At 37.8% G+C, this 24,801-nt stretch overlaps 1 protein-coding gene across 33 annotated transcripts in view; it reads left to right on the forward strand.

The window, feature by feature from the left end:
* Positions 1-24,801, forward strand: part of DST (dystonin) — a 296,897-nt gene that overhangs the window by 184,122 nt on the left and 87,974 nt on the right. For 27 of the 33 annotated variants that reach the window (XM_068678323.1, XM_068678322.1, XM_068678298.1 and 24 more), the window contains 17 exons: positions 758-893; positions 2,023-7,353; positions 7,560-7,706; positions 7,872-8,087; positions 8,269-8,415; positions 9,476-9,709; positions 11,546-11,698; positions 12,135-12,368; positions 12,630-12,911; positions 14,693-15,238; positions 16,712-16,888; positions 19,554-19,677; positions 21,264-21,472; positions 21,735-22,052; positions 22,236-22,402; positions 23,135-23,291; positions 24,302-24,428. In XM_068678323.1, the coding sequence (XP_068534424.1) occupies positions 758-893; positions 2,023-7,353; positions 7,560-7,706; positions 7,872-8,087; positions 8,269-8,415; positions 9,476-9,709; positions 11,546-11,698; positions 12,135-12,368; positions 12,630-12,911; positions 14,693-15,238; positions 16,712-16,888; positions 19,554-19,677; positions 21,264-21,472; positions 21,735-22,052; positions 22,236-22,402; positions 23,135-23,291; positions 24,302-24,428 (8,705 nt within the window). The remainder of the gene's footprint in view (positions 1-757; positions 894-2,022; positions 7,354-7,559; positions 7,707-7,871; positions 8,088-8,268; positions 8,416-9,475; positions 9,710-11,545; positions 11,699-12,134; positions 12,369-12,629; positions 12,912-14,692; positions 15,239-16,711; positions 16,889-19,553; positions 19,678-21,263; positions 21,473-21,734; positions 22,053-22,235; positions 22,403-23,134; positions 23,292-24,301; positions 24,429-24,801) is intronic. The other 6 variants (XM_068678314.1, XM_068678315.1, XM_068678316.1 and 3 more) reach the window with 1 other exon arrangement.

The following is a 24,801-nucleotide window of genomic DNA, read 5'->3' on the forward strand; positions in this document are numbered from 1 at the left end:
TTCATTTGAAGTCAAAATAATTAACAAAACAGTACTACATACTATATATCACAAGTTTGTTTCATTTGCATCTAAAATCATATTATTTAAGATAAATTGCTGGGATAATTCATGTCTTCATTGGTAATAAGTAGACAAAGGCACATGCAAATGATAAATGCCTTAGCAAAGTCATTTAAAGTAAATTGTAGATGATTTTAACCTCTTGTCCTGAGTAGCTATGTATCTTGAACATCCTCTTAATTAAACTATATTTTTTCAGACTACTTTTTTCAATCTTCTCCTCTCACCTCTCCCCAACCTCTCACCCCTTCCCCCCCCCCCCCCCCGCTTTTTTTTTTTTTTTAAAGTTAAAGGTAACCTGATTGCTCCCTGCAGCTAAGGCCAATGGCATCCTGTGCTGCATTAGGAAGAGCGTTGCCAGCAGGTCAAGGGAGGTGATCCTCCCTCTCTGCTCAGCCCTGGTGTGGCTTCACCTGGAGTACTGTGTCCAGTTCTGGACTCCCCAGTACAAGAGAAATATGGAGCCTCTGGAGCAAGTCCAGCGAAAGGCTACTGAAATGATTAAGGGAGTGGGAGTATGTATGTATGAGGAAAAGCCTGTTCAGCTTGATTAATGTGCTCTAGGGGACCCTGCTTGAGGAGGAAGGTTGGACTAGATGGTCTCCAGAGATCCCTTCCAACCTGAACCATTCTGTGATTCTGTCACAAGTTGTCAAGAGATCTCCTTTCCCCTTTTTTATTTCTGTTTTAATAGAATGACAGATGAAGAGAGGAATGAGATGGAAAAACAAGTCAGATCCCTTCAGGAGAGCTACAGCTTATTATCCAATGAAGCTTTGAAGCAGCTGCAGGAAGCACAGTATTTGGATGATGAAAAGATGGAAGAAAAGGTAACAAGATGGAAACACATTTCAAGCTTTCTTGAGTGTTACTGCATGGTTGTGGAACCATACATGATGAGTAAAAGATGAAGCTGTAATTAACAGCCTGTGTGTAAAGGAACTTGAGATTTAACTGACTGATGGTTTTGTGTATTTGGTATAAAATAGTGTGTGTTACCTTACCTGTGCATATGAATATTCTGCTCATCAGGGTGTTTTTTTTTGTGTGAAGAGTCTTAATAATGTGTGCCTTGCATGAAGAAAGATAAACATATCATTCATCTCTTAACTCTTCTCTTAAAAGCCATTCTTTGACTGCTACATAAATCTGCGTTTGTGCTGCAAAAAGGACACCATACAATAACATGTTAATCTTTCCAATATATCACTCAGAAGTGTCCCAGAAGGGATCTACTTTCAGTTTTTCTTAAAATTTATCTGGACGTAAATATGGGAGTACATAATGTTAATAACTCTGAGACACTGCAAATACATTTGTTAATGGATCTACAAATACATGTGTTAATGGATCTCAATCATAAATATGGGATTCTCAAAAAAATGTTGCAAATGAGTATTCTCATATACATTTATGGGCAGCGTCTGTGTAATTAGTTTAAATAGTGTTGCCAAACTGACTTCATTCTTTCCATGCAAACTAAATGCAGTATTTGGTGCTAGAATATCTGGTTCCATATTGTTGAGCGTATATACAGAAGTGCTGTATGCTGTAAACATGAATAGCATGGTTGTTTTGAATCACGTACTGTTTCTGAATATTCTAACCTTTCACAGACATTTAGAGCATGAAAATTTGCCTTTCAGGTACATGTTCTGTTTGCTCACTCTGCAATCATCTCTTCTATTGTCTTTCACTAACCCTATTTATGTATGCAAAGCATAGGTTTTCAATTCACAGATGCATGTTGATTTTAAACCTTTTATCACATCGTGTGCTGTTCAATGACTGACATAGATCACTTGCGCGTTTGAGCTGCTAACATTCACAGCATTCATCCAGTGCTGGTAAGTACACGTTTTTATGCTTATGCATTCAAAAGAAAAAAAAATAAAAATTTAAAAAATATTAAGATTTGTCTAAAAATAGTGATAGCTGTTCTTTTATATTCCTTTATAGGTGAATAATGTCATTGCTGGTATCATTGACCAAACAACTGGAGAAGTCCTTTCAGTTTTTCAGTCTGTTCTAAAAGGTTTTATTGACTATGACACTGGAGTTAGATTGCTCGAAAATCAGCTGATCCTCACTGGAATCATTTCTCCAGAATCAGGAGTATGTTATGATTTGGAAGAAGCTAAAGCTCGTGCCTTAATTGATGAGCAGACTCTGTTGCAGTTGCAGGAATTAAATAATGCAAAGAAACTTATTTCAGAACCATCATTAGCAAACCTTCCAGTTGTGTCAGCTTTAGAACAAGGTCTAATTTCAGAACCTTTAGCTATTAAGATTCTTGAGAATCAGCTTTCAAGTGGGCACTTGATTTTGCCATCTACTGGAGAGCACCTGACTTTGCAGAGTGCTTTCCAGAGAAACCTGATTTCTCCAACATTATATGCAAAGCTTCTGGAAAAAGTCACTTGTAAAGATCTCATAGACCCTAACTGTGGTGAAAAGATTTCCCTTGAACAGATGGTTCATAGAAGCATAATACATGAAGAAACAGGGTTAAGACTCCTACCTGTGAAACCACAAGAAAAAGGTAGAATCACATTTAAATGTGGAAGGAAGATAACTATTTTGAGGGCAGCCCATGAAGGACTCATCGACCGGGAAACAATGTTCAGGCTGCTGGGGGCTCAGATGATGTCTGGAGGTATAATTGACCCTGACTCAGGGAAACGACTGACTGTGGAAGAGGCAATGAAACAAGGGATGATAGATCAGGACACCGCTTGTGGGATCCTCACACATCAGGTTCAGGCTGGTGGAATCCTTTGTCCAAATTCAGGCCAACGCTTGACTGTTGATGAAGCTGTACAATGCAATTTAATATCATCAACCAGTGCACTGCTGGTATTAGAAGCACAAAGAGGCTTTGTTGGACTTATATGGCCTCACACGGGTGAAATATTCCCAATATCAACTTCTTTGCACCAAGAGATGATAACAAATGAGCTGGCATTCAAAATACTAAACGATAGGCAGAAAATAGCTGCACTTTATATTCCAGAAACTTGTGAAGTACTTGGTCTAGATCAGGCTGCACAGTCAGGGTTAATAGATACCAATACTGTGTCTGTTCTGAACAGTGTGATTCTACCAGATAAAATGCCCAGTGTAGAAGAATTAGAATCCCCTTGTAAAAATGCTGCAAAATGGTTATCAACATATGAGCTCTTGCCATCTGTATTTCATGACTGTGAGGAAGAACACGAAGATTCTGGCACACAAGACACTGTATGTCGTAATACAGATCAAGCTAAGAAGTTATTCATATCTTATCTGATGGTAAATAGTTATATGGATGCAAACACTGGAAGAAGACTTTTATTGTATGATGGACAACTGCAAGAAGCCATCAGTATGTTGCTGGAAGGGGATAGTTCTACGTACAATATTGATGAAAATGAGTTTAGCAACAAATACATAAGCCCAAAAGGAATTAATCAAAAGTCAGCTGACGATGTCCATTTTAGTAATATTGCGGGCAATGTTCAAGGTGGTCTTTTAGGTGTTGAAAGCACTTCTAATGACAGAAAGTTAATTCAGTTTGATGATTTAGGGAATGATAAATGTTTACAGGAAAAAGATGTCCATGTGTGTAGATCAGATGTTTGCAATACTAGTGGTACTGAGCAATCCGAATATGCACAGGAGATGTTGGTAACTAAACCTCCAGAACTTAGAAATGTAGAAAGTAGCACTCAAAATTCCACGGACAGAAATGTGCTCAAAGGTCTTCTGGAGGATTCTGAGTGGACGCAGGTAGAGCTGTGTAAGCATAATGATCAGAAAGCAAATTCAGGAAGCATTGAAGGATTTCTTCTAAATGACTCAAATCCAAATCTTTTTTCAGAAACAGGGAAAGAGGATATTCTTTTGGCAGACAGTCTGTGTAAGGAAAACAGTAATGATAAAACCTTACAAAAGGCCTCGAGTGTGACTGATTTGTCAGATAGTAAAATCTGGAGAGACGTGGAAAGGTGCATGCAATATGAGCCTCACATACTAGAAGGTGACAGTTTTAGAATGGTGCTGGATAATGGAAAGAAAGATGACTTTCAGAGGAGTTTCGGTTCATCTATCAGTGCAGATACTGAATATAGGCTTCCAGAAGAATCAGAGAGCCGATGTGGTCACACGCTACAATTAGAAGATAATGGATATAGTGAGCAACCTCTACCGGGCTCCACTGATGTGTATAACAGGGCATCCCTAGAGGACCGTCCCTACAGACATGGCAGGCCGTCTCTGGAGGGTTGTACTGATTTGCCACGTAAGCTTTGTCTAGAAGATGGTAGAGACATACAGTGGACGCCTTTGTTGGAAAGCAATACTGGTACACACGACGGACCTTCTGTGGGGGACAGTAACAGCACAGCACAAAGTCTAGCAATAGAAGAAGGCGATCTGCCATTTGACAGGTTATTACCGGGTAGTAGTTCTGACTCATCACTGGAAGGCAGTGATAGCATCCCACAGTTGGAAAGTAACCACTTGGAGCATGAATATGGTGAGGTAGCCTCTGAAGGGGACAGCTCGCTGTTTGATGATGACGACGACGATGCCTACGAAACTCCTCAGGTTGATGATGATGACAGTGATGTCTATGGTTCTCCACAAATTGATGATGACGAGTCCTATGACACCCCTCAAGGTGATGATGATTTTGATACCTTGCAGTTAAGGGATGTTGATACACCAGAGCCAGAGAATGTTCCATTGGGAAAAGAGGAGGGCAGTGGTCTGATAGCTCTGGGAGAAGAGAACAACTCTTTTCAAGAACTTCCAATTAGTGCTGGAGAGAATGGCCATTACTTAAGGGATGTAAATCTGATAGGTTTACCTGACAGCATAAATACAGCTTCTGCAAGGGCTGAAATGCTGGAAACAGTCCTTGAGGAGGAAAGGGAAAGAACAGGGGGCTTTGGAGAGAAGCAAAAATTACCAGTTACTCTGGAGAGTGAAGGAAGAAAGGAGGAATGCCTCACTTCTTTATTGAATGTGTATGAAACAAATGTACAGCGAGACAGAAATGAGGAAGATGAAATGAAAGCAGAAAGCACCTCCAGTGAGGATGAATCTGAAGGAACACAGGAGGAGGAAGATTATGATTATGACTGTATTGATTATGATAGTTACGACGACTCTGATACTGATTCTGACAGTGATGAAGAAATGGATACTTTTTACTCACACCATCAATGTAAAAACAAAGATGAGCAGCTGTTAATTTCTGTAGGAGACATAGAAAATAGTGATGAAAATAAACAGGATATTGATGACTTTTGCTATTCTTTAGGCCACCAGACAGGGTACAGCTTGCAATCCCAGTCCAACCATGGCAATAGAAAACTGTCTTTGGGAAAATGTGAAACTTCATCGGATGTTTATGAGGAAAGATGTGTTGATGTCACATGTACAAGCAAAGAAGAAAGACAACAGAAAACAGAAAATGAATATGGGATTTATGTCGAAAGTAAACACATGTCACAAGATCCTACAGAGCATATTCGGTCTGAAAATACCTTTGACACTAAATGGATGTCCTGTAAGAGTGAAGAAAGCAATAGAACACAGATTCTTGATGATACTATGACATCTGACATTAATGTAACACCATTCCTAATTACAAAGCAACCTAATGGTGATGATGAAAGTACTCAGACGAATATGCTTCTCTCTGAATGCTTTACTGAGAGCATGAACAAAACCAATAATACTATGCCAATATTACACTCAAGTCATGGACAAAGACAAAGAGAAGCAGTATTTGCAGAGAAAAAAATATTAAATGACATGGCTGGTATGGAACAACTAAAGGCAAGTTCATCCCAAAAGGACACTGAATTCCTCACAGATGTGCCTTATCCAAGTGATGATAGCTCACTTCGTGACCAGGTAGACCCAATTACCAACAGGAAGCATGATCAAATAGGAGAAGGTTTTGAAATTCGTGCAGAAAATAAAGATAGAGAAAATATTATAAAGGAATGTGATATTATGGAGCTAAGTAAAAGTCCCATACTTATGGAAAGTCTTGGGGAAATATTTGATGCATCAGCAACTAAGGCTGATAGAGAAAATCCTAATTCAAGTAAAGAAAAAGTAAATATTGGCCAGATTTTGCCCGACATTGGGGAGACAGTTGTCTGTCAAAGTACTGACAGTGTTCATAAAGACATCTCAGAAAACAGGAGTAGCAGTGATAATGAACTTACCCTTACAAAAGCAGGTGCTTTAGGAAGCACTGAGGATGCCAAAGAATCAGGGGATGGGATTGTTGTGCTACCTTCTGGGAATCATACACATACCACTGACGCTTCTTCTGCAATTCTGAGCAGCGTAGGGGCTGACTTGATTAATGTTGACCAGAAAGAATATGAAGGGCTGAAAAACACAAAGGGTGAGTTCCTGTCCAGTGAGACTTCTTCCTTTGAAAGTGGTTTCAAAAAACAAATGTCCATGGAATCATTACAAACAGAAATAGGACCTTGCAAAGATTTCCAAGTAAAGAAGGGCTTTTCACAGTCACCAGAAGTGTCTGACACACTAATGGAAGACTTAAAGAATATATTACAAAGGAAATTGAAGGTGGGACATATTTACTGCAAGGAAGAGGGTGAACCCCTAAGTTACTCTGATACCAAAACTCTGATGCAAAATTTACTTGCAATGGTTAGAAGCACCCAGCCTGGAAGCAGCATGTCTTGTGAGTCAAATCTTAGTCAAACAAGCAGCACTGTTAGAACAGCATTGATGGTTACTGCACCATGCACAGAGCCAAAGGACAGCGATGCTCTTTCCTTGCTCTGGCCTGATTGCAGAAGTCCTGATCTTCTTCGTGATATCCTGAAGCAGGAATCCTGTAAGCAAAAGATGGATGATCCAAAAGAAATGAAGAGTGAAATAGACCAAGAGGTGAAAGGTCCTGTTCCAAAACTTAGGACTTCTGAGCTTACGGAGATTTTTCAAATGTCATCTGGAGATGAATGTACAAGCAAGTTAGAGGAGCTGATAAGTGGTTTGCTTACGAGCTCACAGGTTGCTGGCATCACCACAGGACATGAAGGTAAAGGCAAAGTAGATGGGCTTTGTACTCTTTTCTCCACAGAACAACCAGAGTTTGGATCTGAAATTCCTAAAGAGAAAACATTGGCAGATGACATAGCTGTTGCTTGGAAAATTGACCAGGAGCATGAGAAGACAGACAGCCTTTCCAAAGGTGTTACTGAACCTGCTTACAAAAGCAAAGAAGCAGTCCTGGCTGACAACCTCACTAGCATGGTAAGTAACAGCAGCTGGTACGTGTTACGTTTCCTGTGTTAAAGGAATCGCATGAATCCTTCTAATTGCTGGAGAGAATAATTAAACTGGAATAATGGTTACAAAAATAAATAAATAAATTTAAAACAAATTAAAAGGATTTTTATTGCTTATTTTTGGTCTGCCAATTTGGAAAAACTTTTCTTATTGTTAAAACCCATTTTTAGGTCGATGGAGTACAGAAATGTTTCAAGTTAACAGAGAAAATGAGAGAACATTTGACGGTGCTTCAAGAAATGAAAAGCCACCTAGATAACCAGAAACCTATTAGTAGCAACCTGGAAATACTAAAAGAACAATTAGAACAACTAGAGGTCAGTAAAATGTTCTTTATGCTAGCACTTCAGTGATGGGAGCTAGAAAAAGACCTCAGACGAGGGGAAAAAAATGTGAGATTTCAAATATAATTAAAATAAATCAGATGTAAATTTCTTTCTTGCATAGTAGCTTAATGCATTGTATATATATTCTCTTTGCAGTCATTTGAATCTGGATTGGCTACCTTTGCAATTATCTTAAAAAAGGATACAAAGTTGACAGAAGAGTTTTTAAAGTTTAATCACAAGGATGTTCCCCAAGAGAAACTTCAAGAGCTAAAGATAAGCTATGACTATCTGCAGGAAGCATTTTTGGTGGTCTGTGATGCATCTTCAAAACGAGCAAAACAAATAGTCTGTGCTATTGACTCAGAAATGGTATGTTTTTATCACTGTACATCTGTATATTTTGTCTTGCTTTTCTTAAGGTAGTTCAGCTAAAAAAATAAGGGTTTTGTTTTATCTGAACATAAAGTACATGTATGATTCCATTTAACATGTGAATGAAAATGTGACTGGACTCTGGTGGCATAAATAAATACACAATTTCCCTTTCTAGTCTAAGCTTGCAGAATCACATCAGCAACTTCTAAGCAAACTCCAGAGATTTTCGGACTGGATCTCAGAACACAGTAAAATCGTGAATGACTTCACAGTGAATACTAATGACATTGAAGATATGAAGCAAGGTTTACAACTACTCAAAGTATGTACTCTTTATAGCAGATATTGGTGCTTCTAGCAAATGTTACTTCTTGTTACGAACTTTTAGCTAGTTTTTGTATAGCTGCTCATTAACCTCTATTGCTTAATCAGACATTTAGAGCTCATTACTTAAGAATACAATTACTCAATGATCCATTAGAAAAGTATTATTGATTTGCTTTTTCTCCTTAAAATTTTTTGCAGTCTGTCTTAGTGAGAAGATTATTGGTTCTCCTTATATTTGTTGTAATAAATCTCATCCTTTTTTGAAAATCTAGTTTATGTTACAGATATTTTAATTATTACAATTAAATCTTTAAAAAAAGATCTGGATTCTATACTAAAGCTTAGCTACCTTCCAAATCAATTACATGTAAGAGAAGATGGGTAAAAATAAAAATCCCCTTCGTTTCCCACTTTGTTGAAATGAGTTATGAAAAACAAATCAGATCAAATTTTTAGTGGTGTTCATACAGTATTATACTGTATGTATATATTACTTCTGTATGTATGAATGTTAAAAATGACATTATTTTACTGTGCTTTAATGGTGTTCCAGTATGTGTTATATTGTTGTAAAGGCTGAACAGGATGTAACTGTGGGAAGAATTTGCCACACTGCTGGAGACAGGGCTTCTCATTGTGGAGTGAAGAATGGAAACACTTTAAAGTAAAAATGTTACCATTTCTATGTCTTCAGATCTAGAATCTAGAAAACTTAAACCAAAGCTGCCATTTCAGTCAGTGCATGCTCGCCTTAAATTCTTCGGTGTTGAAGGTCAGCATGTTCACAGACATCCATGAGAAAACAAAGAGATTTTCAAGATCATCCTATTTATTACTTGCACATGGACTGTGCCAGAGGCAAACCGTACACAAATTCAGAAACCCTTAGTGGAATGTGTCAGAATGATCCTTACACATTTTTGATTAACTGTGGCTACAATGTCTCTCAAAAGCATTTTGGAACAAGGGCTAAGTACAGAAGATAGTGGTATTTATGTTTTATTTGTACTGAGTTTGTCTTCCTTGCTAGCCATTTCCTTTGTCTTTATTTACAGAACGCTGCTGCAGAGCTTGGCTGTACAAAAATGCAACTGGAGTCCACTGCGTTTGATGTTCAGTTCTTCATTTCTGAACATGCCCAAGATCTTTCTCCTAATCAGAGCAAACAGCTTCTGAGGCTCTTAAATACCACCCAGAAATCTTTTCAGGAAGTACAGGAAGCAATAACATCTCAAGTGGAAAGTTTAGAGACTCAGTTAAAGGCAGCGCAAGAGCTGGGTGATCAGAAGGTTTGCCTTTCTGTGTAAATGCGTGCTGAGTGTTTTTGTCTATGGATGAGGAATTTTAATACCAGTATGCACTATTAGTGTATTCTTATCTTCCTGATTTCACTACAGATACATTCATAGTTCTTCTAAGATGGTATTGATCTGGTGAGGCTTCGCCTCCAGTACTGTGTACAGTTTTGAAGTCCACAATATAAGAAGCATATAAAACTATTAGAATGTATCCAGAAGACAGAGATGGTGAAGGGTCTAGAAAGGAAGACACATGAGGAGCAGCTGAGGTCCCTTGGTTTGTTCAGCCCAGAGCAGAGCAGGCTGAGGGGAGGCCTCATGGCGGCCTGCAGCTCCCTCACGAGGGGAGCGGAGGGGCAGGCGCTGAGCTCTGCTCTCTGGGGACAGTGACAGGACCCGAGGGAACGGCATGGAGCTGGGACAGGGGAGGGTCAGGTAGGGTATGAGGGAAAGGTTCTTCACTGGTCAGGCACTGGAACATGGTAACCAGTGCAGTGGTTGCTGCACTGAATCTGCCAGAGTTCAAGAAGCATTTGGACAATGCTCTCTGGGTTTGATTTTGGGGTGTTCCTGTGAGGAGCCAGAAGTTGGAGTCAGTGATTCTTGTGGGTCCCTTCCAGCTCAGGATATTTTATAAGTCTCTAAAGTTTGGCGAATTGTCATTTTTGCCTTTCATTGTTACAATCACAGGTCACAGAAACAGCATATTAGATTATGGACAGGTGCAGTTTCAGGCATTATAATCAGTTCTTTTAAGGATTGTTTAAATGAAGCAGTGAACTCATGTCCTCTTCTGGCTGCAGCTATACTGATGGAGAAGTTTACTATTCCACCACTGCTTCTCTCTTCTGTCTTGCTGACAATTTTCTTTTCCTTTGATTTGCCATGTCATCTGCTTGTGTGATCTTTTTTTAGGTCTTTATAGGCGAGTACCAGATTTGTTTAAATCTTTGCTACCATAGCTCATTTTGACTGAGACAGATTAGAGAGACAGAAATATGATTAAATCAGATCTGTAATTCTACGTATGGGCATTGAGAAGCACCCTGAGTCAAACTGGTACAGTTACCTCTTCAGCTGGCATAGCTGCAGCTGGCAAACATAGGCCAGCTTTGTAGTCGAAGGCTGACAGATGCTGCTGCGTAACTACATCTCCTCTTCTGTCACAGAAGCACAGTGAAAATTCAGAATTGCCACCTCATCCCCCAGTTTATGCACACTGAAAGGCGTTTCAGTGTTCTGAGGGCTTTGTATTGCTTTACCATTCTAAGAACGTTTATTTCCATCATGCTTTTCCAAAGAAATGTAAAATAGAAGAGAAACATAAATACTTTTATAGGATGTAGTAACAGTAATGTTTCTTGCATGTTTTGTTCTTTTCTATTGCTTAAGAAGTCAGCATTTTCTATTCAGGTAACATATTATGCATACCAACAAGAGCTAACTCACAATCACAACTAACCTCTGTTTTGATATCCTTTTTGCAGAATTAATAGTGGTTATCACAGGTTTCAAGCGGTTAAGAGACTGGATTTTCACTCCTGTCGTTCGGAGATTTCATCTTTCATATATGTGCATGGCCAGACTCCTATTGGGCAATTCCATCAAACATGGTTTCTCTTACTTACAACATATTTGAGGTTTATCCATACCTTCTATATGTTCATCTTGCTCTTTGTACCACTGCTATCATGTTTACAGCATACTTTTAAAAAGATTGCTTTGCAATATTGGTGTTCAAAGGTTAATTCGTCTTAGAGTATCTGTTAGTTCTTATAGTGGGGAAGTTTTTGTTTTATCGTTCAATTCTATTTGGCTCTAATATAGGATGTGGCTGAACGGCAGCAGGAATGCAAAGAGAAACTGCAGGAAATATGTGATTTGCTTAGACAGACTGAAAATCGACTCATTGGACAGCAAGAGTCTCTTGTTATTGGAGACAGCAAGGCTGAGCTAGAACAATACCAGACCAGACAAGAGGTACGTACAATTCTAGTTACATAAAGTAAAAATGACTAAGTGCAGAGGAGAGTGACTAGATTACCTTGTTGAATGAAGACTGGAGTGCTTTTACCTGCTTAAAAATTTGAAGAATTTTTGCACAAGGCGTTGGTTACAATTCTGTTTTTTTTTTTTTGTTTTTTTTTTTTTTTCTAGTGATACTTGCACTTCCCTTGGTGTCTTTATGTAACAGAGTACTTTCAGTTTGTTTGCTTTCCTACTGAGACCTTGCCTTTTAGCATCATCTTCTGCACATTTTTTACAGTGTATATGGGAAAAAAATAACTGAGCTGCTGAAAGAAAAAAAAAAAAGTGCTTGTTCCCGGAGCAGAGGAAGTTATAATAAGGTTGATCAGAAAGATCTGGTGAATAATGTGCTTACTTCTATTTGCAATCTTTTTTTTTTTCTCAAAAGGAGATACAAAAAGACATGAGAGCAAGTGCCCAGACATTGGCAGAGATTGTGAAAAATACTGAAACCTTCTTGAAAGAAAACGGAGAGAAGTTGTCACAAGAAGACAAGACTATTCTTGAACAGAAACTGAATGAAGCTAAGACAAAGTGTTTGCTCCTTAGCCAGAAGGCAGAAGAGTCCAAAAAAGAGCTGGATAAGGCTATGACAACAGCAATTAAACAGGAAACAGAAAAGGTTCTTAGGCAACCATTTCATACTTTTATTCAAACTTTTTATATGTTTTACGGGATTAGTCTTGCAATTTGTTATTGGTATACTGAGGACAGATTAAGTATTTAATTTGGGTGACTAATAAACTGCTTTCTGTTTTCTTTATAAAATAAACAGCAATATATATGCCAATTTTTAATGTTAATGTATTTTAAATTGTCTGTTTGCATATGATATAACGTAGTGCCTTAAGAAGATTTCTGAACTAAAATAATTTCATTGTAGGTCGCAGCCATAGAACAGCTGGAAGAAAGTAAAAATACAATAGAAAATCTCTTGGATTGGTTATCAAATGTGGATAAAGAAGCAGAGCACGGTAGGAAATTCAAGCAGGCGATAGAACAGAATGGAACACACTTTGAAGAGGGAGATATGAAGGTTTTGGAAGGAGAAGAGGATGATGTCAATGGTAATCTGTTGGAAATAGAGCAAGACATTGAAAGTCAAGTGGATGGACTAGTAAAAAGCACAGAAGATAATCTGAACCAGCAGTATCAGAAAGTCAAGGTACTGTTACTGTATTTACATTTATGTGCTAAACATGTCAGTCTTCATTCAACTTGAGTGAATTCAATCACATCCTTTCTGAAATACATTTTGGAAAGGGCACTAGGAAGTTAGTGATGTGCAGTGATAGGAATTTCGGTAGTTAGAATGTATTGCAAATTTGTCAATTCTTCAATGTTACTGTGGTTGATTACTGCAAAATAAGAAAAAGCATATTTTCAAAGGCAAATTCTGAGAATTCTGATGGTGAGTCAATTATTTTTAAGTTTTATAGTGAGAAATTAATGCAGTGCAGTCACGTTTTAATCAGTTCTACAGGTAATAAAATGGAAGAAGCAGCACCATAAATTCACATTCTTTATGAGATTTTTTTCAAAAATCTTTTAGTAGCCAAATTTAATCCTCTGCAGTTCCCTGTGAATACTGATTACAAATAGCTACAGATAATAGTTTGCTGAAATTGTACTCTTCACTTCTTATCCCTTTCACACATTGGAAAGCACTATTTCAGGGCTTCAGAGGAATGCGTTAGATAAAACCACAGTGCAGCATTTTAAAAACAGATTTTCCAGGTACGTTAATTGGAGGCATTTAAAATAATTGAGCTCAATGTTATGGCCTTTGTTTACTTACAGTTGAGCAACCGAAAACTTTCATATATGGTTTGATGGGAGTATAGCTAAAACTGGTAATGCTGATAGCTGATACTATTTTGGATTTCCTTTCTTATTAAAAAAATGAAGGAAATGAAATAACTTGGTTTTGTTTTCATAATGAATTTACTTTCACTTTTTTCACAATTCTCTTCTTTATGTAATGCCAATAGGATAATTACCCAGTATAGATATAGAAGAAAAGCATACCAGTCTATTTTATGTAACCATTTTACATGGGAATTGAGGATCTTCAAGAATGGCAATTTTTTTTTTTGGAAAGACATAATCTAAAATATAGATTTTATTTAGTATACAGTTCTAGTGTATGTGTTTTACTATTTTCTGATGATATTGAAACAGTTTACATGCACAAAATATGGCTTGATCTTTAATGTCAAAAGGCCCTGTTTTAAGGATATGTTAGATAAGAATCACTGCTCTTGAAATTGAAAAACAAAACAAAAAATCTTTGGATATGTTTGTTCAATCAGATTATAAGCATGTTTGTTCAGTTTGATGCTTTCACTCCTTTTGGCCTGTTGGTTTGAAATGCTAACTACTGTATAAGTTACAGAAAGTAGAACATTTCTGATTTTGGAAGTTGCCTACCTTCAGATTGTTAATTAACTAAATTTTATTTTGAGACAGAGAACCAGAAAAAAAAAAGATTACATTAAGCACACCACCCTAAGTATTAAGTAATAAGCAAATAAATTCTATTAGGAAAAAAACAAAACTAAACTAAAAAGATTGATAATGTGTAGTTTAACTACACAGAGTTGTCTTTTAGAGGTATAGGAGGAAGTGTTTGTGTAGTTATATATCCAGTGGTATTTACTCCATTTGGTCATGGACTGTAAATCTGGTTAAGCTTACCATCAAATATTTCTTAAATTTTTGAAACAGCAAAGAAATATGCTGACCAGGAGTCAAGCTTTCCCCTAAATTAGTCAGAAAATGTTTTAAATAAATAACAGGAAAATTTTAAAAGCTCTTCATCATTTTGATGGACTTTTTTTTACTTGTCATTTCTAAGCAGAATTCAGCAGATATTTCAAGACAGTACTTGTCTAATGGAATCATCTGAGAAGGTGCTGGTCATAATTATTTTATTTTTTCTTGCAGGCTCAACATGAGAAAATTATTTCACAGCAGCAGGCTGTCATAATAGCAACTCAATCTGCTCAGGCACTACTTGAGAAGCAAGGCCACTACCTTTCCCCTGAAGAAAAAGAGAAGATGCAAAGGAACATGAAAGAGCTGAAGGCTCAATACGAGACTGCCTTAGCTGAATCTGAACGGAAAATGAAGATGACTCATTCTCTGAGGGAAGAACTGGAGAAGTTTGATACAGACTATAGTGAATTCGAAACCTGGCTGCAGCAGGCAGAACAAGAACTGGACAATTTGGAGGCTGGTGCTTCTGACTTCAGCGGTATTATGGTCAAATTGAAAAGGCAAAAGAGTTTTTCAGAAGATGTTATATCTCACAAAGGTGATTTACGGTATATTACAATTTCTGGACAAAGAGTTCTGGACGCAGCAAGGTCATGTAGCAAAAGAGACGGTGTCAAGGTTGACAAAGATGGCATTGATACTTCAGCTACTTATGCTGAAGTGCAGAATAAACTGGATAGTGCTTCAGATCGTTTTAAATCTCTCTATACTAAGGTAAGTTTTATTTATACCAAATAGGATAGGCTGCTATGATTTTGGAAATTAGTATAAAGAGGGGTTAATTGGTGAAGCAAATTACTGTGTGAAGTTGTAAATTCTTTGTTTGTTAATTTTAGATAATAGAACAAGAAGCTTTACTAGAATATCTGCATTAGTTGAGTGCCAGAATATCTAAGGTCTGAATGGTTGACATTTTCTACTTTGTGTTTAGTTTGAGTGTGAATGTAAAGATTTAATTGAAAAAATTTCAAAGAACTTACTTTTATACATATAAAAATTCTATCCCATCAGCTTTATTTGTGATCTCACTTTGGTCAACTTGCCAGAATCTACCCTTTACATATAAACATTTAGCACAGATGTAATAGAAGTACCTTAAATGTCTGACTCTAACTATGAAGAGAAAAACGAGCACAAAGTAGACTTGTCTTACTAAATCAAGAACTTGAAGAGCAGACTTAAAAAGTGACATCTTCTGAGTTGTAGATTGGCTTGCAGGAACTTTTTTGCCTTTTGTAAAGGCTTGTTGTCTGTAATAAAATATTTAATGTATTATATACTTACACTGCATATATATTACGTATTTAATAGTGACATATATATTTATGCATTTGTGCACACACACGAGTTTATAGACTTGTATTATCGAAAGAATCTAGACAGTTCTTAGTTAATTGGCTGTGTAACTAAGTGCATTCTATATTTGCCCACCAGGTGGAGCTGAAGTACCAAATGTAAATATTAAATTATAGTGTATCTAAGGTTCAAAATCTAAATATTTAAAGAGACTTTATAAATATTATTTAACATAGTAGTTTATAAATATTAGGACTGTGTACAGTCAGATTGTCTAACCATCTCTGAAAAGACTGAAACAGAGTTTCACTGATTTCTTTATGTGATGATTCACTGTGTACATTTTGGGACAATACTAACATATAGTTCTAATAGGAACTTGGATAGATGACATCTTTAAGTTACCAAAACAAAGCGTATGTGCCTTATGGAGACCTATTGCTTTGGATTTGTTAGGCAGATAAGATATTTATGGAAACAATTATCTGTTCTCTGTATTTTAAAGAATATGCACATACCTTCTGTTTTTTTGGAAAATTTCTAGCTTCTATTGGCTAGATTTTTGGTGTCAGAGTGCTGATAACGAATATTTAGGTTGGTGGATCAAAAAGTCTTCCTAAAGTTTTTCCTGTTCTGGTACAATGGGTTAAATTCTGGTTTGCTGATTGTATTGTTGAACTGATCATAAATTATGCTTGAGAAGCACAAACTAGGAAGAACTGTCTAGCCTGCCCAACTGTCTCACCTGAGTTCAAAAATCAATTAGTCAGTGGAACAACAACAGGAAAAATGAATTCAGTATTTCAGGAAATGAAAATAAGACAGTGAGATTATTATGAAACACAACAAACAGTTTAATGTATTTCCTTTTTTTGTTTTCTACTCTTTTAGTGTAGCATCCTTGGAAATAACCTTAAAGACCTGGCAGATAAATACCAGCATTATGAAGATGCCTCATCTGGACTTTTGTCAGGTCTTCAGGCCTCTGAAATAGCTGTTAACAAACAACTGTCAGAGCCAATTGCAGTGGATCCCAAAAATCTCCAAAGACAACTGGAAGAAACAAAGGTAAAAAGCTTTAAAAAGCTTTAAAAAGCAGAAGTTCTTCTGTCCTAAAAGGAACTGCTTTCTGTCAGAAAAACTGGATAATCTAATATAATCCAAGTGGCTGCAGGCCAAATTCTTGCCTTGCAAGTCTGCATGCAACTTTTATAGTTCTCAAATTCAGCTGCCTAGTGTGTTATCTGAAAAGAACTAGAGTGAAAATAAAATGGGGGACCAAGATGCCATCAGCAGCGATGAAAACTAGGTGTGTTTCATGTCACTTAGCAAATAGTAGGTGAAATCCGGAAAATTTTTGAACTAACAAAGGATTTAGTGATTCCAGTTTGTTGTCACAGTAGGGCTTGTGACCAGGTTCCTGATGGAGACGACCATATGTTGCTTTTTGTCTGTGACTCTTACTTTTTTCTATTCACATTTTTGTTTTACTGCATTATCTCCAGTAAGGGATCATACTGGATCAGCAGTACACAGTTTTTCTAGTCTGTTTACTTTCTCCAGTTGTAACCAATACTACAGGCCTCACTAAAAGCAGATATAAAATAATTTGCACTGCACAAAAAAACAGGTGTTTGTTGGTTTTTTGTTTTTTTCCACTGAGGAAGTAACTCACAACTTTATGTCAATCCTAGTATAGACAAGACAGGATAGTGGTGGAGCTTGTGAAGGTAAACCACTAGTTAGGCTCATAAACAGTAGGCTTACAGGAGGCTTTAGGAACCCAAATATAAAGTGGCTTGTTTAAAGTTTCATACAGTCTGTTATCTTAGAACTGACTCTTGTATTTTCATAAACACATTCTTTTATCTACTATAATTAAAATGCAAATTCTTTATTTCTCAGTAAGCAAGGTTACTGTTCAGACTTCTCATCTCTGTTTGAGCTGTGCTATGTGGAGTTTCTATGCAGGTCTGGTATGTTTGCTGTTGACAAACAGTAATCAATATCTCTTGGAAAGAGTATGCTTTAACTACTTCCCTTAGAACAGTCTGAAAGTCATACATTGACTACATGGTATCTTTCAAATCTGCCACAGGAATTAAAAAAATATATAGTAATTATGTAAGATTTAAGAAAATTAGCTGTTCTTTCATAAATAAAAGCGTAAATTTTGGTCTCCAAAACATTGGAACAATTGAGGTGCATTTGTACTTCCAAGCACTAGAAAGGTAGAAATAACACCAATTACAATTTGAAGCCCCATTTAAACTTCTGTTTCTTATGCCAAAACGAATTATGTCCTGTATAATGCCAATTTTCATGCAAGTAGTATAAAAGGAGTGAGTATTAGGGCTCTTTTATGAAATGCCTACATGGATTACTTGCCACACAAAAGAGCACTCGATGAATATGAGCAGGGAAGAAGGGAGAGACTACAAAGATGCAAGGATTCAAAAGATTCAAAGGAAGAGAAAAAACAGGAGCCTGAAGAAAGAAAGACAATTAATGAAAGCAAAACAAAGAGAATTTCTGAAGAAGTCAGGTGTTGCAAGTTAAAGCTGTCCCTTCTAGCCAACACATGCAGCTGATAATCCAGCTAGACACAGGCCTTGGCAGTATGGTGGAGTCTAATCTTTTTATGGGGATTAACTGTTCTTCAGAATAATCTTCAGCGCCTCTGGCATAAGTTTGCTTGCTTTCTGCCAGCATTGCAAAGTTTTTGGTATGTCTTTTTATTTTTTTTTCTCTTTTCTCTTTCTTTTGTATAAGTACAGTATATTTCATTAGTGTAAGGAAAAGTTCTCTCCAGGTCTGTCTGAATTTTATTTTGTCAACAGGGTAGCAAGATATGATATGTTCCGGCATAATGTTGTGCTCTGGCTACCAGTGCTGAATGCACTGACATGACTTCTTTGTCCCGGCATGGCAGATGGGATTGAATTGTATGTCCATAGCATTAGTGTGTATCAGAAAAAAATGAGAGGGCCCTTCAGTTTGCACTTCTGCAAAGTTCAAGAGAATCAAGACAAAGATACGTCATACGCACTAGCACAGAGACCTGAAGTACTTTAGAGACTGTTCACCCTGAAAAGGTTTTATACACTGGAGAGAGAAAGCCACTTTCAGAAGTTGATTCGGTCTCTTTTGATTCTGGAACAAGTCATAGCTGGGGTAGTCTCTAAAACTGTGGTCCTTGGTTAGAGGGAGAAACCTAGGAAAAAATCGGTGTTGCTGGCTCCAGGAAGTTTTAAAAACTATAAGGATGATGACATTGTTTCAAGGTATTCATGTTGGTGCTACAATATCAGCCTGATCCTTTGTTGATACAACTGATGGTTACTGTGTAACTGCTGCTGTCTATATGTTTTTTCCTCTGTTCTCTGATGCTGAATTGAAAAATATTTTAATTTTTTCTTTTGGATAACACTTTAGTCAGTACAAATGGTCTTTAAAAAACAATTAACCAAAAGACACATTTTGAAGTTACATGTAAGACAGCCAGTTGAGTCAGAGACGTACTGTAGGACAGAAGATAAAGATGGTGAATAAACTAAAACGGGCCAGAAGGCCAAGACTAGTTAAAGCCAGTGGTGAAGATTTGCAGAGAGGCCACAAATTGAGTTAGTTTATTCCCAGCACTAAGTTTAGGTTGTGTGGCATATTTCAAGCCTTACATGTGTACCTTTTAGCAATACTGAACCGTGTAATTGACAATTGTGGAATTTTACAGGTTCTTCAAGGACAAGTGTCTAACCACCAAATTGCTGTAGAAAAACTGAAAAAAGCTGCTGAAGTGCTTTTGGATACAAGAGGAGAGTTGACACCAGACAAAGATGAGATTCAGAAAACACTGGGTAAAATGCTTGCTTTTCTTAATACCCGTTTTTATCACTTGTGGCATGCAGATAGCAGAAGAGACAAAATACAGAGTTTCCACATCTCTGTGTCACTGCTCACGTCTGTGTTTTGTTGAGATATAAGCTGTTACAACACGGTAAATTCTTTGTTGTGCTGTCTCCTGTGTTTGATCATGTGCTTTTCACTTAAAACCTGTCATTTTATTTTTAACTTGTTTTTTTCAGAGGGAGGGATTATGTTTAATTCCCATGTTACAGATGAGTGTGTCAGAGTTAGGGATTTGCTGAGGATCATAAGTTTACTATTGGGAAAGGACACGTTCTGGTTCAAGGAATGTGACTCCAGCTATCTGTTTCCAACCAATTATTTGAAGTTTGCTTAGCTGAACTTAATTTCTTCTGATTTCAAGTAACTTTCCATGGCAGGTTGTCCTTGGCCAGCTTCTTGATGCCCCCACAGCCTCTCTGTTATTCTCCTTCCTCAACATGATGGGGAAGATTATTATGGAAAAGCTCGTGGGTTGAGATAAAGAGAAGGAGATCACTTACCAATTACTGTCACAGGCAAAATACACTCAGTTTGGGAAAAAGTGGATTAAATTTATTGCCAAACAGACGATAGATTTTGATAATGAGAGACAAAGTGAAAAAACTTGAACACCTTCTCACCACCCACCTTGTCTCCAGTCTCAGTTTCACCCCTTCATTTCCAGTTCCTCCATCCTGACACCAAGCCATGCGGTGGGATAGGGAGGTCAGTCTGTAGAGTTCCATCTCTGCTGCTCTGTTCTCCCATTTTTCCCTTGCTCCAACCTCTCCACAGACTCTAGTCCTTCAGGATAAGCCTGCTCCAGTGTGGAGCCTGCTCAGCTGTGTCCTGTGGCAGGTCCATTGTGGGGTTGGCTGGAACTGGCTGTATCCAGCTTGGGCCAGTCTCCCAAAACCAAGCTGCTACCCAACCTTGCCACCCACACTGAATACTCTTTCCTGTCAGTTGTGCGAATTAGTACAGCATGGCATTTAGCACAGTTTGAGGCTTGAATACTGGGTGTGTATATCACATTCCTATCTCTTACTGGAATCCCATCAGTAACTTTCAGCAACAACATAAAACAACTTACATCTTTGCACTTGGTGATGAAACTCCATAGGAGGTATGTGGAACTTATAACTTTCAGAGGGTTATCCCAAAAGTGGTGATGAACCATCTAGAAAGCCATTCAGCTCTAACAATAACATAAGAGACATAGCTGTAGAGTAGCTCTCTTAATACCCTGCTATTTTATTTCTTGGGAACAGTCAACAGCTGCCAGAAGCTAGAGCTGCATGGGAACCAACTTCTAAAGATTTGGGAGCACAGCTGTAAGCTGCTCCCTCATTTCACTTGTCGTATGGGCTTCTTGGCTTTGTCTGATTCCATTCTTTTGTTGTGTTGTGTGTTTTTACTGAATACAGCTGATGCTTTTGCTTATTTCTGATACAGGCAATTTTTGACTCACACTTAACCTGGTGACAAGTAATAAAGTGAGTTAAAAGTTTAATATGGCTAAAAGAAACTTTGAAATGTATTTTCTCTTTATCAGATGATATTGTGGAGAGATATGACAATTTATCAAAGTCTGTGAATGAAAGGAATGAGAAGCTCCAAATAACTCTGACACGATCCCTAAGTGTGCAGGATGGTTTGGATGAAATGCTGGATTGGATGGAAGGCGTTGAAAAGAGCCTTGAAGAAAAAGATCAAGTGCCTTTGAATTCTGCTGCTATTCAGGATATCATTAGTAAAAGCATTGTAAGTATCACACTGAAAGAAATATTTGTTTGAAGCTAAAGTTTCAGAAAGAATTAAAATCTTACTTTAATGGGCTCAGAATACTTAGTAAGGAAGACTGTTACATGAACTGAAACCTCATCAAGATTGATTTCTGTAGCTGAAATAGATCTACACTGATGGTCTTGCTGTATTAATTTATTGTATTACTTCACATGGTGGACCAGCTCCACTTCTTAAATTTTAATTATAAGCAATACAGAGTGGCTTTTGCTTGTTTCAGATGCTAGAACAAGACATTGCAGGTCGCCAAAGCAGTATAAACACGATGAATGAGAAAGTGAAGAAGTTCATGGAAACAGCAGATCCATCCACTGCATCCTCACTGCAAGCTAAAATGAGTGAACTTGCAGGACGGTTTTCTGCAGCAAGTAAGAAGCATAAAGAAAAGCTGATGAAAATGGAGGAGTTGAAGACTAAAGTGGAGTTATTTGAAGGTCTGACAGAAAAACTCCAGTCGTTCCTAGATGAGAAAAACCAGGCTCTCAGTGAGACCGAGGCTCCAAGAAAGGATGTTAGTGAAGTATCTCAGTATATGCAGGTACTGTACCAGTCCATTTGTATACAATGTGTGTATCTAAGTGATTGAGCTATAAATAAGACATACTTGTTTCACAGCTTCAGTTGGTTGGCGAAAATCAGAGATTTCAGAGATTTAATTTTGAACAGCTGATTGCCGAGTCTAATATGAAGAATATAATTCTGTTTGAATTCTGTCTTGCAGGAGGCTAGTGTAGAATTGGCACAGCATAAGAAAGATCTGGAAGTTTTGCAGCAGCTTCTTGAAGAACTTTCATTCCATGCTCTTCCTGGGGATAAAGCATTGGTAGTAGAAAAAGTAAATGCTTTGTCAAAAAAATTCAGAGAGGTAGAGGAGACCGTGAAAGAAAAGTAAGTCAAACAATTACTGAAGTGTTTCCACAGCCTAGGCTAATAATACTGTGTGAATGTTATGATGACTGCTATCCACTTGTGTGCTACCTCAAGAGAGTACAGCTAACTTCAGAGTAGAGAGGCATTTTCATTAAAAAAAAAAAACACAAAACAACAAAAAAACACAACTGTTTGGAAATACATCTGTATCTGGTCTATCTGCCTGTTTTGCTTTCATAACTTAAGCATTCTTTGTATTTAGTTTGCTACTTGTTCTAGTCATGCAATTCCTTGAGTTAGGGTTGATCTGACGGTATTTGAAATACTGTCGTTGCTTTTATTGCACAGGACTGAGTAGACTTAGTTCACCAGCCCTACCAACATCTCACTTTAGGTTCAATTCGTGTTCAGTTAGAAGACAAGCAAGCTACAAGTGCTCTGACAAGAGTTTGCCTCTCCATGGCACCACTGTAACTTTATCATCTCCAGTTAGATGGATAAGCACAGGACAGCTTCGTTTTCTACCTACTTTGTAATCATCTATGCATCTTCCATCAAAATGTCCCAAAGACGGATGTTTTCTGTTCATACAGAAAACTCACAAATCTGTGTCTGTAGTCTTTGAAGCCAGCATTGAGGCTGTTTTTGAATTCAGGAATGGCATTATTGGGTTGATAACATCTATTGGTTTAATTGTCAGAAGGAATATTGACATCCAGTCCTGAATTTCTTTTGTTTTCAATTATCTAGAGAAGAGGATGTATCATCTTGTCAGAAAGAGATGGATGCTTTTGAGCTACTTGTGGAATCTTTAAAGAAATGGATAAAAGAGACGACAGAACGTATTCCAGCAGCACAACCCTCTCTGAATACAGAGGAGTTAAAGAAGCCTTTGGAAGATACCTTGGTAAAATACTGCGATACAAGCAGCTAAACTCAGCTAAAGGAAATAGGGCATTTGTTAGTGACATAAAAGTACAAACATAAGGCATAGGCAGCCATGGTGATGGGGACTAAGGAGCTTGCAGTCTGCATTTACGTTCCCATTTCCTTGGCATGTTTGGATATATGTGGTGGGTTAACCTTAGCTGACTGCCAAGCACCCACCCAGCCACTCTCTCACTCCCTCTCCTCAGCAGGACAGGGGGAGAAAATACAGGTCTTGGGCTGAGAGAAGGGCAGGGAGATTGCTCACCAATTAGTGTCATGGGCAAAACAGGCTTAACTTGGGAAAGATTAAAAGATTGCTAATCAAAAGCAGTGTAGGATACTGAGAAACAAAAAATATAAATTAAAACACTCCTTCCACCCCTCCTTTATTCCCAAGCTCAACTTCAGTCTTTGACGTAAGACTGTTCTCTCTCCCCTGCTCCAAGCGGCACAGGGGTATGGGGAGTGGTGGTTCTTCATAACACTTTGTCTCTGCCACTTTTCCTCCTCATACTCTTCCCTGGCTCCAGAGTGGGGTCCTTCCCATGGGCTGCAGTTCCTGTCAGAAAACCTGCTCCTGTGTGGTCTCCTCTCCACAGGCCCCAGCTCCTCCATGGCTCTCCCTGGTCTGCAGTGTCCTTCAGGGCACATCCACCTGTTGTGGCATGGGCTGTACTCTGGATATCTGCACAACAGTTTTTGCCCTTTCTTAAGTATGTTATAACTGAGGTGCCATCAGCATAGCGGATGGGCTCAGTTGAGGCCATTTTGGAGCTGGCTGGAACTGGCATGTCCAGCATGAACAGCCCCTGGTCTGTTCTCCCAAAAAAACACACCTGCAACTCCCAGCCTACCAAAACTGCCACATAAACCCAATACAGTACTACAAGGGATTCCCAAGTAACAAGGTTATTCTGTTCTCAACACTACATATTTTAAGTCTGGACTCAGTTTTGCAATGAACAACCGTCTCTTTTTCTTAACCAGAATTTAAAAGATGAATGGACGTTAAAAGCAACTGAAGTGCAGAAAATGAATAGCAGAGGAACGTTGTTGTGTAATCTGATTACTGCTGTGACTTCTCCTGCAAAACTGAGAGCAGTTGCAAAATCAGGTATGCATTCATATAATCAGGTAAATCTAACATCTAAGGAGTTTTTAAAAGTCCTCAAATAAATAAATAATGTATTGCATCCTATGATTAGGTTTCTGGATATTATGGCTCATGAGAAGTCAGTTAGCCGTGTCTGTTCTGACCATCATTTGCTGTGATTCTCATTTCAGCTATGTCTGACTACTTTAATAATTCAATACAAATTCTTACTGCTTTACATTGCCAAAATTGCACTTTGTAAATGATTGACAAGTCCTAAAACCTGTTACTTCTGTCCATAATTCCCAGAGAATCAATAAAATGAACAGTATCACAGTCTTTTTCACCTCATCCCAGGAAACTTCTGATAATGAGAAACTGACTTAATGTGGTT

Source organism: Anas acuta, chromosome 3, assembly GCF_963932015.1.
Source record: "Anas acuta chromosome 3, bAnaAcu1.1, whole genome shotgun sequence".
Lineage (NCBI taxonomy): Eukaryota > Metazoa > Chordata > Aves > Anseriformes > Anatidae > Anas > Anas acuta.